The 14,976-nt window shown below is 37.9% G+C and overlaps 1 protein-coding gene and 1 long non-coding RNA gene across 4 annotated transcripts in view; both read left to right on the top strand.

Annotated features, from left to right (window-relative positions):
• Positions 1–14,976, top strand: part of LOC132118923 (uncharacterized) — a 350,882-nt gene that overhangs the window by 99,876 nt on the left and 236,030 nt on the right. The window lies entirely within an intron of this gene.
• The window catches only part of LOC132118756 (exocyst complex component 6B-like), a 111,929-nt gene that overhangs the window by 41,398 nt on the left and 55,555 nt on the right, over positions 1–14,976 (top strand). For both annotated transcript variants that reach the window (XM_059528662.1, XM_059528663.1), the window contains exons 7-15: positions 1,328–1,483; positions 4,371–4,439; positions 9,442–9,525; positions 10,538–10,584; positions 11,143–11,263; positions 12,083–12,154; positions 12,818–12,915; positions 13,816–13,921; positions 14,488–14,597. In XM_059528662.1, the coding sequence (XP_059384645.1) occupies positions 1,328–1,483; positions 4,371–4,439; positions 9,442–9,525; positions 10,538–10,584; positions 11,143–11,263; positions 12,083–12,154; positions 12,818–12,915; positions 13,816–13,921; positions 14,488–14,597 (863 nt within the window). The remainder of the gene's footprint in view (positions 1–1,327; positions 1,484–4,370; positions 4,440–9,441; positions 9,526–10,537; positions 10,585–11,142; positions 11,264–12,082; positions 12,155–12,817; positions 12,916–13,815; positions 13,922–14,487; positions 14,598–14,976) is intronic.

Here is a 14,976-nt window from a genome sequence, read left to right on the forward strand (position 1 = left end):
TATGTCCCGGTGACCGGTGAAAGTGCAGTTCTGACTCTCTGCCCATTCATTTAGATAGGAGCCTGGCCTTGTCAGTCTGAAATAGCTGCCCGAAGGCGTTGTGAAGATGCCGGCCAAGTGGCATGACTTGCCTAAAAGCCTGATCACTGATCACACAATAATCTAGAAACAATTTGAATGAACAACACAACAGCTTAAGCAGCAAAACACAAAATGTATTTCACTGCCAAAACTTTTGGCCATGACTGTGTGTGTGTGTCTATATATATATATATATATATATATATATATATAAATAATGCGCTCACTAAATATCAAAATTGTTTCTCAAGATAATACTATTTTCTGCAAACAACTTTAAAGTAGGGGAATACATGGGAATGTTCGATACTGGCATTTTCTGACGAATCGAGTATCGGTAGGATGATAGGACAGAAAAAGAAAGGCTATAAATAATCTAATGTATAGCACAGTAATGGAGGCAGCAACAAATGATAGAAAGGACTCCTATCGATCATATGTTGCTGCCTTCATTACTGTGCTATACATTTAAAATAATTGTCTTTTAATTTTATAGTTTAGATTTAATTATAAATAAATACATTTAAATGTTTTCATTAATGTATTTTACAAAAAGAGCAATGTGTAACATTTTAGCATATTTAGTCCTACACTTATTCATGTTCATTTGCTCCCCTCTAAATAATGTTATTTCATGAAATGTTTAGATTTTGTAAAATTGTGCACTCATGATTTTTTTAGAATAACTTCAGTTGACGTTATAAACTCCCCTTGTATCAGATTGGATCGGAATCAGCTGATACTCAGAATTTTCTGGATCAGATTGGATCTGTTGCTTCCCTACTTTGAAGTGCATATATACTGTATATGTGTGTATATAAATTAGGGTTGGGCAAATAGATGATGCCATCATCCATCACCCCTGTGTGATCGAGATCACGATGTTGGGCCAGCGTACTGTTTATACTATGGATCAGTTCTTACAACACATTTTACAAAATTATGTTTGTCAGTGGTACTGAGGATCTGCAAATCATTCCCCATCGTCTTCAGTCATCTCTCCTTACACGGACACTAATGTTGTCGTTTGGCACCGCACCACATCAGCTACACCTCCCCAATAAACCCCCCTGCCGATGTGATCGTCCATTCCGATGTTTCACTGTAGACATCATCCGATGGCAAATTTGAAGACATCGCCCAACCCTAATATAAATGTGTGTGTGTGTGTGTGTGTACGTGTCTATAATTCAAATATTTTTTACACACGTTCCCTTTCACATGTGTGTTTGTGTTTGTTTTCCAGGCACAGGTGCAGATCGCTCGTGATAATGCGGTGACGTCACAGCAGCGATCAACGAGTGGACGGAGGATACGAAAGGAGGTTGAGAGAACTGGAAGCAACCCCTTTTCAGAAAAGGATTCTGGGATACTGGATGTGGAGGATGAAGAGAAAGATGAGGTGAGAGAGGAAAAATTTATCTCAGGAGTCACAATAAAACCATTAAGCATTTCAACTGATTTCAAGCCTTTGTCAAGTTTTCAGTCAATTTTTGTTCACAGGCAGTTTATGAAACCAGAAAAAGAAAATTCATGTAAATGCATCTTTTTAGGTATTATTCTCTTTTTCTTTCTGTCTCATTTCTTTATAGAGATGGAAATCATAAGGAATGCATCGATTCTTGTTCCGATTCTTCTTAGGGAGGAATCTTTTTTAGTGCTTTTGAGACCAAATAGAGATGAACCGATCATGATATTTCATGGCTGGTTCTGCTTGCCATTTTTAAAACAAGCAAATGAGCTGATTCTAATACCGATTGCCTTTTAATTTGCCAGTTTAGTCAGCCTTTAGTGTGTCTCGTCTCTGTGTAATGTTCTATTTATAGACTTCTGTCCAGAACAGTGATTGGCTGAAAGAAACAAAATAAAAAAAATCTAGCCTGTTGCTGATCACGTGTTTGGAGCAAAAACTGTCCAGTTCAGAATGATGGCCATATGACTGGTGTTCCTCTAACACCACAACTCATAGAATGTTTCTTTTACTACATGCTGTCAAATGAACAACTATCCTTTAGCACAAAGTAATGGTTCCTGGTTAAAGTATTAGTTCACTTTCAGGGTAAAAATGTCCAAATTATTTATTCACCCTCATGCCATCAAAGATGTCATTCATTCTTCACTCGAAAAGAAATTAAGGTTTTTGAGGAAAACATTCCAGGATTTTTCTCCATATAGTGGACTTCAACAGGGACCCACAGGATGGAGCTCCAAATTACAGTTTCAGTGCAGCTTCAAAAGACTCTACTCATACCCAGCCGAGGAATGAGGCTCTTATCTAGGGTCTAACCACAAATCCTCTTTGTAAATCATCTTGCAGTAGCTCTGTGATGTGTTTCCATAACTTTACATATTACTTAGTCACATGTGACGGACAGATTTTCTCCTCCAACTTCAAAATCATTCGACATATTTTTTTTTTTTTTTTTTTTTGTAAAGTGCGTTTGATTTAATCTTTGCACGTTTACTTTTTAAAAACTGGGATGGTACTTTCACCTACATCATGCAAGTTGTGGATGCTCATCGCAGAACTAGTGCAAGACTATTTTTTATTATAAATAAATAAAACCTAAATGGAGAAAAATCCTGGAATGTTTTCTTCAAAAATCTTAATTTCTTTTCTACTGAAAAATGAAAGTGAATTATCGGAAAATTCTGGAAGTCAACTGATCCTTTTAGTTTGAGTTAAACATGAATGAATCAGTCAGCTAGTAAGTCAGATTTATTCAACTCTGACTGATTCATGTCTTCTGAAGAATCGACTTAGATCTGCAAAACACTATCACAGTATTTTACAGTGTTCCATCCACGTTAGCAAAAAGTCATGGAAATCATTCAATTCCATATAAAAAAATAAAATTGGAACCATTTCTGAATATCGATGAATCCTAGTTCCTCTGTCAGTGTTAGTCCCTTTCTCTTGCTTTACTCTAATATCCCCATGGACTTGCTGTTGGGCTGCCTGCCCAGTCCGGGATCCCCTCCCTTTCTTAATGGAGCGTCTCAGCTCTGCAGTCGTTTAGTGTCATTAGGGCTGCCCCGCTCCTCTGAGACGTGTGGAGCATGCAAGACGTGCTCCCCAGCTGTGGCTGCCGTCACCAGCACTGAGAGAAAAGATGATCCCTCCCGGTCCAATTGAAGTGACGCAGTCAAGACACTCTCAGTCGGTCTTCATTGTTTATTTTGAGTTTATTTTGACGTGCTCAGATAAGCGTTGTTTGTGTTGTGACTTCTTCACTTGTTTTGACATGGTGTTTTCACTTGGTCAGACCGAAGCAACACAAGATTGGCACTTGTTGTGTTTGTGCTGAAGCACTGGTGATGGACTTTTGTTTTCTGTGTGCGTTGTTATTTTGAGCAGACACTTTTACACCAAAGCAGCTGAGAAAAAGCTGCTAAATAAATGTGATTTGTTGACTAATGTTGCCATCTCTTACCCAATTTCATGATGTAGCAGAATTGTTAAACCATTTTGAAATCTGTTTGATCAGCTCTCAACATTTTGATGAGTCAAAGTGAAAAAGTGAAAAACTTACCTTTAAGTGACCCTGGTAAGGTTAATGCTTTTTGCCCTCTTGTTTGACCTTTCCCCCTTCCCTTCCCTCCAAGCTTCAATCAGCCTGTGCGTCATCGTGTTTTCCTCTTCTGGCTCCCGCTTGTGCCAGCCCTTAATCTCCCTAAATCTCTGCACTCAGGGGCTTCCTGAGAAACGGGTTGTATCCAGAGATGCAGATCGTTGCCCATTTAATGACCCCATGCCACCTGAACGATGTCCCCTTGCGCCCCTTTGTCCTGTCTGTAAACTGTTTCTAGGGGAGCGTGTTAATGTGAACATGCCGTCCCTGAACCGGACAGACATTTCCAGCGCCGTCCCAGTGGTGCATCAAGACCTGAATTGTTTTTTCCACATTCTCTCTGGGTTATTGTTGGTGGTGCCATAACATAGTTGGGTTTATATGTCCCTGGTTGCCATTTTGTGGGCACCAGATCAAAGCTGACATTGTTTAGTTGTCCATTTTTTTTTTGCTTGCTTTTAGAAAAGAGTCTTTCCTTACCGGTAAGGTCAAGGGTGGCTCAGGTCAAAGTGATTTAAAGAGAAAGAAAATGTATTTTGTGACAAGTTAAATCTGGTAAAAGCTATTACACTGCATTCATTTGAATGATCTTTGAATTCAAAATGGATTCTAGTTGAAAAATACCATTTCATATTGTCTGTTCCTAGTGATTTCCTGCTTTAGTGCTGCTCATCTGTACAGGTGATGTGTCTCTCATTGACTCGCACTGTATTGCAGATTCCTGGTGCACAGGACCTGGTGGACTTCTCTCCTGTGTATCGCTGTTTACACATCTACACTGTATTGGTGAGTACTGTTTGCAATCTATTTTATTTCAGGTTTTCAGGTATTCTTCTCGGAATATGACCTCTGTGTTGGCCCTCATGCTCACACATATAACCTGCACTTTCTTCCCTAAAACCACAAAAATGTGAGTTTGTGTGAACGAATGTGCATTTGTGTGTGTGTGTGTGAGAAGTTGTTCATGTAAAATGTGTGATACATGTTAATGTGACTATATTATGAATGAGTCTTTTACATTACTATTCAAGGTTTGGGGTCCAAAAAAAAAACAAAAAAAAAAAAAAACTTTTTAGCAAGAATGCATTATTTGTTATCAAAAGTGACAGTACAGACTTTTGTTACAAAAACACAAATGTGAACTTTCTATTAACCAAATAAATATATATATATATATATAATAGAAAACAGTAATATTTCACAAAATTACTGTTTTTATGGTATTTTGATCAAATAAGTAACCTTGGTGAACATTGAAAAAATGTATTGGCTCCAAACATTTGAACGCTGGTGTATGTTTAAATAATTATGATTCTGTGTAAGGTTGCATGATTAATTGAAAAAATCTAAATCGCCATGGCTAAAACATAACTTAATTTGAAGTCAAAAGGATCACATGCACTTTTTTAAATGTCTATTTGTTTTTTTTAATTATCAGGGTATTTTTTTTAATATCGTATTTCTAATTACAAAATTGAAATAATTGACAATAATCAACAAATCCTGTAGCCCGTAATTGATGTATTTCTAATCCCTGCTAGCTGGTGATATTAAATCAAAGCAGTTACCACAGTTGTTTGTTAATGACTTTGCTGAAATTTGCCAGTGGAAACTGCTCCATAGTTTACCAGCATGTTCTCCACCCAAATGTACCCTGGAATGTTTCCTGCACAAACAAATATTGCATTTGACACAGCCACAAGTAATGAAAAACACTTTTTAAATGCATCACTGTTAATTTATTACCTATTAACTTGCTAGACATGCATTTATGGAGTCAAGAGTCTTTAAACGGTTTGCTTTTTTTGTATGCCTCAAAATATGACCAATAATTGTGTGTAGATCTATGTGCTTGGGTGGATGTGAATATGCACGTGTTTGTTTTCGGAGTGTACGTGCTGACAGCCCCTCCTGAAGACTCCCGAATTGTTTGAGTTGGTGGAATGTTTTAACTTTTATGACCCTGTATATTTCAAGTGTGAGCAGACTAACTGTCATTACTACAATGGTCTTTGTAATGGAAGCTGGTGAGAATGGTATGCTGGGGAATCGGGGTAGAGAGGAAGTCTTTAAAGTTCACGTCTTGCCCTTTTTTGAGCAGTTCTGGAGACCAGGTCTAGGAGCCGTCTGAGGACGCAAAGGAAAGGGAGGAAAAGTAAAGGACAAGAGTTGTTTGAAAGTGACCAGGGAGTCATAGAAGGGACACACACAAACACTGTCTTGAGGTTATAGGAACGAAAGCAAACAAACGAGAAGAGAGCCCCGATAAGCGAGTCGATGTGTTTCTTTTTAAGAAGGAATGTTCAAGTTTTTGTGTGTCCTTTCCCTGGTGACCCTTGAGTCACCTCAGACCCTGGGAAATCACACTGCTTACTTATACAAAAACAAACAGAATTGCACTTTATACGTCCCTGAAGGACTTTTTTGTTTAAACGGTGAGCACATCCACTTGAATGCCAGTGTTTGAACGCACATATGGCAGATACTTCCCATTCACTGTATATTCACTGTCCTGAACGCCCCCACAGGAAGGAAGTTGTTGAGGCTGTTGTATGTTTATATGGCGATCGGCCTTAGTGTGACATTGCTCCTGATAATTTAAACAAACTTTATGTAAACACGGCTACTTGCTACTGTAAAAAGAGTGAGTGGGACTGAGAGACACTTGTGAAAGGGAGGGAAATGAGCCAAATATAGAAATTGCTCATGACCTTGGTGCTGTAGATGTACAATGGCCCTTTTTTGGGGTCTGCTCTGACTTCTGAGCTGGCTGCACTCCAGATGGCCCAAGCTGGGAATCTGAGGGGGTTCACCTGGGTTTCCTTCATACCAGAGGGCTGTGACCTGGCCATAGTGTCCCTTGCCTTTTTTTAACATCTGTGTGAGACAGTACAGGCCTGTGAGGCCTGGAACTATAAGTGTGGAGGGACAGGAAGTTGAACTCCCATTGGAAAGTCAAGCCGAGGGATGGAAATAATAAGGATGGAGAAAGAAAACAGGACAAGGAAGAGGTCAGAGTGCCAGAGGGTACAACCTGTTCTTTGGTCAAGTTTGCCTTGGAAAAACTTCAGTTGAAGACAATGTGTTTTAAGTTTTTCTTCACACTGCCGTCAAAGAATTGACATTTTTATGAATCTGCAGATAATAAAGTTCAAATAGACAGAGGAAACACATTATTCCTCTGGAGTGGTAGAATTAAAAGAGAACAGGGGACTGCAATAGAATAGAAAACAGAGAAAAGAGGAAGCATGAGTTGTTGAAAGTGTGACCTCTGTGCCTCAAGGTCTTGCACTTACCATAAATGCTTATTGTTTTTGCACTTCCAGAAAAAAGCAAAACTGAAATGGTGTTTTCCTTTTAAACCAGTCTGACCTCAAGTGCAGCCACTGAGATTTAATGGCACTACTGTGTCAGAGATCAGAGGCTGAAGGAGATCTCAAGGGGTCATAGCTACCTCTATGTGCCCACTCTTTATTCATTTGAATTATTTCTGTCATATATTTAGTCCATTTTGACTTGTTATTAGAATGTATTGGTGGTTGCTTTAGTAGCATTTTGCACAAGAATACATTGATTTCTTGATCAATGTCTTTAAAGCTGCACACGAGTCAATTTTCTGGACAAGAACATCTGAGATAGATTAAATTGCATTGTTACTTTCTCTCTTACTCTCCTGTATCCTCTTCCAGCTTAAACTGCTCTTTACTCCTGATGGAACTTAAGGTCTGAACACTATCTCAGTTTTCTGACTGTACTGGTCTGTGTTCTGATCAGTGTAAACACAGGTTGGTTGTGATGGGATAGCTGCAGTGGGAAACCTTGGAGAAGGAGAACCACAGTTCAGGCCTCCATCCTACTTCTCCGACCCAGAGAACCACACCCAAAATTCAGCTGGCCAACACCACTGTATCTGTCACTGTCTTTATTAGTGGAGCTCTGGAGATCAGGGGACCTAGACCTCTGTGGAGGGAAGTTCAGCTGAACTTTAGTCCGCATCTTTCTTCAATAGTTGACGTTGGCACTGTCTTCCTTTGATTTTGACTGTTTAGGTTAAGGAACATATATAAGAGATGGAGCGTTTGGACACGATTAACTGCGTTTAGACTGCAGTTGGTAGACCTGCTCTTCTCCGTCCTAGTAACCGCAGAAGAGCTTGCATAGCCAACAGGATGGACACACTCGGTTAAATTCCCTTCATACAGAACATGGCATCCTTCTCAAACATCCTTTTTTCCTTCTCCAAAATTTCTTTTTAAGGATTCTGAGGTAATACACATCCTGCTCCAAAGAGCCAGTGTTGTCAATGACCGTGTATTGTGTAGGAGTCATTTTGCCCCACTGTGGACTTTTCAGTTTTGGGGAAGCTACTTTAAATTATGGGCAGCTTACAGTTTGACAAGTTGCAGCTTCAAAGTAAGTGGTCATGAATCATTAAATCCATTTTTTTAATAAGTTGATGAATGAACCGACTGGCTAAAATGAATCAGACTTCCCAGCACTTTTAGTGAGAAATTTTGTGTGGAGCAAGTTTCTTTCTTTCTTATACTTTCTTCTTATGTTCCTCACTGAATTTTTTCACCTTCTGTCTTTCATTGTGCTCTGAAGGCCTCTGTGGTCGAAGCAGAATATCTGTTCGATCCCTGCTGTTATTAAAGGTTTAAAGTTGTTCTGAAGTCATTCAAATTTATATAATGCTTTTCCATTTCTGTGCCCACTTTTTTCTCCTTCAATTCTTATTTCTCAAACCTCATTCTTCCCCACACATCATTACATTTGGGTGGTCTGGGTTAACTATTTGGGCTTTGTTACCAAAATGATTACTGGTTTAAACCCCCAAGGGACTCCGTATTACTATTGTGCCCTTACTGAAGGCTCTTGCATAATAAGTATGCTGTAATTCGCTGTAGCATCAGCTAAATGACAAGGTTGTAGACTACAACTCTATTCGAAAACCTAGTGAGCTTTCTTCATAGACAGTATTTAAGTCATCATTAATTCACCAACGTGAAGGCTGATGCAAAGTTTAGACAGCTGCATTATAATTCATTTCATGTATCCTGACTTGTGATTTAATCAGTGCAACAAGTCATTCATAATGGTAGACAAAGTAAAAGTTGTCTACTATGAATACTCATTTTATATAGTGCATAAGTCTATTAAAAATCTTTAAAATATTGTACAAATAGTCCAATCTATAACAACCTATATAGACTGCGGACCAGCAAAAAAGCTCACTAGGTCTGAAACCGAGCATTTACGAAATGGTTCTGTGTGGTCAGGTCTTGTCCTGTTTTATTATCTTTGTCGAAGAGGTATAGTCACCAGCTTTGGCTAGATAAATTCAGAGGCCCTCGACTGGAAATAGCGATAAGTCCCACCGTACTGCCACTGTTTTCTGCTTTTATCTCTATTGCTCTGTGCATTACGGTGTTTTTTCTGCACTCTGTTCTGATCGGGACGTGTGTGCATGTGTTGGTGTCGTGCCTGAATAGACTTTGATAACAGTCTGTGTAAGGCGGACAGAAACTGCACTCTGGGTTTCTGGAAAAAAGATAAAGTCTTTAAGCGGTGAATGTGGGCCTTTGTTTTTAGACCACAAGCCTCTGCTGTGATGTTTTCTGAATCGTAATATGAGATTAGGAGAGAGAAAGTACCCGATATGCTCTTATTTGAAGTTTAGTACATCCTCTGTAAGTGAAAATCTGTTTTCCTGTGTCAACTGCTTCTCTTAGTTATAAACAGCCTTATTCTAACTCGGGTGTTTAGAATGTGTGTCTGCTTTACCCAGGGTGCTCGGGACACGTTTGAGAACTACTACAGGAAGCAGCGGCGGAAACAGGCCCGACTAGTGCTCCAGCCTCACTCTAACATGGTATGCCATCACTCGGCCTGAGCACATGCTTTGTCTGACTGTCTGTTTTACACCCTTCGATCATATTCACTGCACCTCCCCCAATCACTAACTAACCACACCTCAAATAAACTCTCGGGAGCTGTGAGGTAAGCCATTATCATTACATAACGTACAACATGCTTATTTGAAAATAGATGAATACAAGAGACTTGACATGTATAGTTTATTTAGGGCCTGAAAATATAGATGTTCATATAGGTTTCGTTGGCTAGAACAATGATTGGAAAAGGATGTGGGAACGTTGTTCCAGTTAAAATATAACTCAGCTGTTGAACACTTAAGTTTTCCTTATAGCAGAACTGAATTGTACATATTTTCCAAATTTCTTTCTATTTTTTATTTTTTTAATGGCTCTGCACTCAATGTCATTACAAAATACAGTATACAGTACCGTTCAAAAGTTTAAGGTTAGTAAAAAAAATTTCTTGTATTCAGCAAGGATGTATTATATTGATCAAAAGTGATAGTAAAGACAATTTACAGTGTTACAGATGTTTTCTATTTCAAATGGTTTCCATCAGTATACTATTAAGTGGCACAACTGTTTTCAGCACTGATAAGAAATTAAATTTGACTATGAATTAAAACAGAAAAACAAAAGTTATTTTAGATTATAATAATATTTCACAATATTGCTGTTTTATTTTTTATCAAATTAATGCATCCTTAGTGAGCACACAATTTCTTTTCAAATTTTTGTAAAAATTTTATAGCCCTTAATTTTTGACCGGTAGTGTATGTTGAAGTGTTGTACAGGAATTTTGTTATTTGGTCAGGGATATGACTTATTGAAGTAACAAAGGCAACATTCTTTCAAATAAAGAATTCTGACACAAATGAAAAAATGTTTGAGGTCGTAATTTAGTTTTTTTTTTCTTATATAATAAAAACCTTAAAAAGAGCTGTAATAGTAGACTGCTCAGTTAACTGATGTTCATAAACCCTTCTTTCTCTTTCCTGTGGTCTCCAGCATGAAACATTAGAGGGGTACAGGCGCTACTTCAATCAAATTGTCGGGTAAGTGCAGTGCACATTTTGTTTTGAATGGCCAAATTAACAGAAAATCAATTATACATGCTTACTACATTCATTTTTTATATAGAAGCAAATTAAAACAGCCAAATCATTTTTTGGCTTGGCGTACAGACCCTCCCTTTAGCCAGACGCTCCCTTTCCTCTGGCCCTTCCTGATTCTCCATCCCAGTGCTGCCGAAAAACACTCTTAGGTTTAGAATTTATGGTTCTGGGGATGTGGAGTGGCAGATTGGTGTTATTCCGAGCGTCTGAAGGGGAATATCGGAAAGGCTGGTGTCTGGAATAGAGGCTTCTACAAACATCCTAAGTGGCACAAAAAAAGGCTTAGGGCACTCGCACTGTAGGATCTCTGGGATTTTTGGGGGGAATGTTGCTGGGATGTTCAATGACTCTGGCTTTTGTGTGCTGGAAAGCCTAATTGTGCCCATTTGGGATATTATTGACGTTTAATGATATGGTATAATGTACTTACTGTTTCTCTTTCATACCCTTTCCAGCATTCTTTAATTTGTTCTGTATTTCCCTGTATATGTTCTGCAGTTTTTTTGTAGTGGAGGACCACATCTTGCACACCACACAGGGCCTGGTAAACCGGGCTTATGTGGAGGAATTGTGGGAGCTGGCCCTTTCAAAGACCATTGCAGCCTTGCGTACACATTCAGTATGTCTGCACACTACATGCCTAACATACACTAAGCAAGCTGAGCTGATCATTTTTATGGGCAGCCTGGAAGGGTAATGGCTTCCCTCTGGAGTTTCTGATGGGTTTTTTTAGGATTGTGGTTTTCTAGTAAAATTGCATTAATTAATTTTAATTAATTTTCTAGTAAAATTGCATTAAAAATGCATTAATTTGTTCAAAAATGCATTAAAAACAGTTAATATTCTTACAATTTAAAATAGCTGTTTTTCACTTAAAGTATTTTAAAATGAGATGGCAAAGCTGAATTTTCAGAAGCCATTGTTGCATGATCATTCAGAACCTTGTCATGATTCAAATAGAAAATACAAATAAAGTTAGAAATATTTCAAATGGAATTATTTTTGTAACTGTTGATCAATTTTAATACATCCTTGTTGAATAAAAGTAATTATTTCAGAAGGAAAAATTGACACATTTTTAACAATAGTGTAAATTACACACAAATGTACCTTACATGTTAACATGTTATAAGTAGTAAGTTCCTGCAAAAGTACTGCAGGACTGCAAAAAGCAAAAGTATAAATGCACATCTTTGTGGTTTGTTGTCCTTATGTAACTAGCAAACTGCAGACCTGATTTTACTATTAATTTAAAAACACTATTCTAAAAAGAATAGTCTTAAATTTCAGAGAGATCCCCAATGCTCTTCTGCAACTCAACAGCTCTTTTGAAAAGATATCCTTTTCTTGCGTTTTTGTCAGGTAATCTAAATCCTTGTGCTGACATTGATCTGCTTCTGCTGTAATCCATCCCTCTCTCTCACTTGTGTCTCCATAGTCTTATTGCACTGATCCAGACCTGATATTAGATCTGAAGAATCTTATTGTGCTGTTTGCAGATACACTGCAGGTGAGTGGGGTAGTACCTAATGATAATATTTAAGAACTTCGGGTGTCACTGGATAAGATTGATCAACTTAAATGTTGATTACTTCACGTAGTTATAAATAAACACATGCAGAAATATTTTCTGAGAAAAGGGAATATAACATAAAAATACTGTGACAGACAAGCATTGAGTAGACATTACAAATGTTGTAGTGCTGTTAAATTGACTAATCGCGATTAGTCTTATCTAAAATAAAAGTTTGCATTTACATAATATACTTGTGTGTACTGTGTATATTTACATGTGCATATATAAATGCACACACATATGTTTGTATATTTAAGAAATATTTACATGTTTATATTTAAATTGATATATGGTTTATATGTAAATATAAATATATTAAATATATTTCCTTAATGCATACATGTATGTGTGTGGATTTATATATGCACATGTAAATATACACAGTACACACAAGTATATTATGTAAACGCAAACTTTTGGATGCGATTAATTGATTTTACAGCACTAGTATTTTGTTTATTTTATTTCCATATAATTAATCGTAATATCAAGTGTAAATATACAAACCCAGTTTCTTCCTGTTTTCTGCTTAGAGTTGCATTCATTTGCTTTCTGTTTTGAACTGAAATGGATATTATCCACCCTCTCTCCCTGCAGGGTTATGGTTTTCCAGTAAACCAGTTGTTTGATATGTTGCTGGAGATGAGGGATCAATATGGAGAGATCCTGCTGAAAAAGTGGAATCAGTCCTTTAGGTGCTTTCTGCCTTCTCTTTCTCCATTTTCTCTCTTTTTTCCATCTCTATTCCTCATTTGAGTAAGGATAATGATGATTTGGTTATCACCTTATGACCCTTGAGAAATCCATACTGAAGGAATTACACTAATAGGGTTATGTCCAAATCAACTTAAATCAGACTGTGTTCACTGAACGTCATTTGTTCTGTTCTTCAATTCAATACTTGCTAACCACACATCCATTTTTTTTATGAAATATCCATTTTTAATGCCCTATATCAAACTACCATTTAAGGAAACTGCCTTTACTGCTCAGAGATTTATATTTGCAGAGGTTGTGGATTGCAGGACGGTTGAAGGACAAGGAAATTTGGTCTGGCCAAACCATCTAAAATCACTGATCAAATTATCCCCATATGACTAAATCATATATTGCTTGAAGGACAAATATTTTCTTCTTTTTTTTTGTACCGAGATCCCTTTAAAAACCATTTAATCAAAAAAAAAAAATGTAATTTGTTGTCGAAAAAAATATGTTTAAGCTCCTTGGAGGGAGATGGTTACGATTTGTTCAGCTGAATCTTGAGAGCAGATGACATGGAAAGGTTGTTGTAACCTTGCTGGAGTCGTTTTACATTCCCTGTCAGAGACACTTGACTCACTCCATAAACGAATGATGCTTTGGACTCGTTGAATGGATCGGAATGTCATTACTGTGGGAACAGGCATTCAGGGAGATGTATTATGTGTGTTTGCCATGACTGAGTTGCACAAACACAGACACACTGCTCATGAGTCCAGTAAATGGTTTTTAGATTATTTAGTCTTCTTTAATATCCTGCTCTTGCCCTCAGGTTTATGATCAGTTCATCTGTGAAGTCAGGTCTTTTTTCCCTCACACTTATTCTGTTTATTCAGGCAAATCTTGGATCAGGACAACTACAGCCCCATTCCCGTGGCGTCCCCTGAAGAGTACCAGCGAATAGCAGGCCAGTTCCCCTTCCAGGATCCAGAGCTCGACAAGGTGAACATTAGACGCATAAGAAAGCTTTTATCCCGCAGATTTTCTCACAGATTTCCTCAGTTACACACCCTCCGGTCTCCTCGAAGGCACAAATATCCTCCTGCTGTCCAAGGAGTTGATTACTAACATGCACATCCCCTGAAATACTTGAGCTAAGCCATACATTTGAATTCTCCCTTTGACGTCAACAAGAACTACTGCCCAAGACTGTTATAGTAATCAAGGATGCTACCTTTCTTGGTCATACTTGCAGCTGTTCTTTTTCATGTAATTAAGCTTCCATTTGTGTTTCCTTTATAAAGGAAATCTCCCAGAGTGTTCTATCAACAGCATTTGTTAAAGATTATCAATATTTTTAATTTCGAGCAATTTTTTTATTGCATTTAAAGCACTTACAATGGATGTACTCGTCAAGGCATCTTTTAAAATGCACTCCAGAACCACATTTGTCCACGACCAAAAAAGACATTTGACATTTCTGATTTTAAATCCTTCAGAACACCTGCTCTGTGCTGTAATATATACTGTGTTTATTTACTTACTCTTATTATAATTGTTCCAAACAGATGCCTTTTCCGAAGAAGCTGCCATTTTCTGAATTTGTGCCTAAAGTATACTCGCAACTCAAAGAATTCATCTATGCCTGCCTGAAATATTCGGAGGACTTACACCTTAGGTAAGAGCGTGCAAACACTCTTTAAACTGTTTCACACCTGCATGTATAATCCTCCCACCCAAATGTTCTTATATGCAAATCATGCTGCCTGGATGCCAGTTTACAGAGTTTTTTTTAAAACTTCCATTCTTTTGCCATGAAGTCACTAAACCTGCCCCATTGTCTTTGCGTATCCCCTAGAGTGGCCGCTGAACTTCAGAGAGGAAGTTCCATTGGCACCAAACCGTTTCTGTGTGTTTTCCTAATTAATTGCATGCTTGGTGGTAGTGGGTGTTATTTCAAGGAATTTCTCCCAGTGTTGACTGATCTCTGGTCAGTTTATGAGTTCTTAGAATTACTGATGAGGTTGCCAGATGCGCCGAGCTGTTTAGTGTGGCCT

This window comes from Carassius carassius, chromosome 3, assembly GCF_963082965.1.
Source record: "Carassius carassius chromosome 3, fCarCar2.1, whole genome shotgun sequence".
NCBI lineage: Eukaryota > Metazoa > Chordata > Actinopteri > Cypriniformes > Cyprinidae > Carassius > Carassius carassius.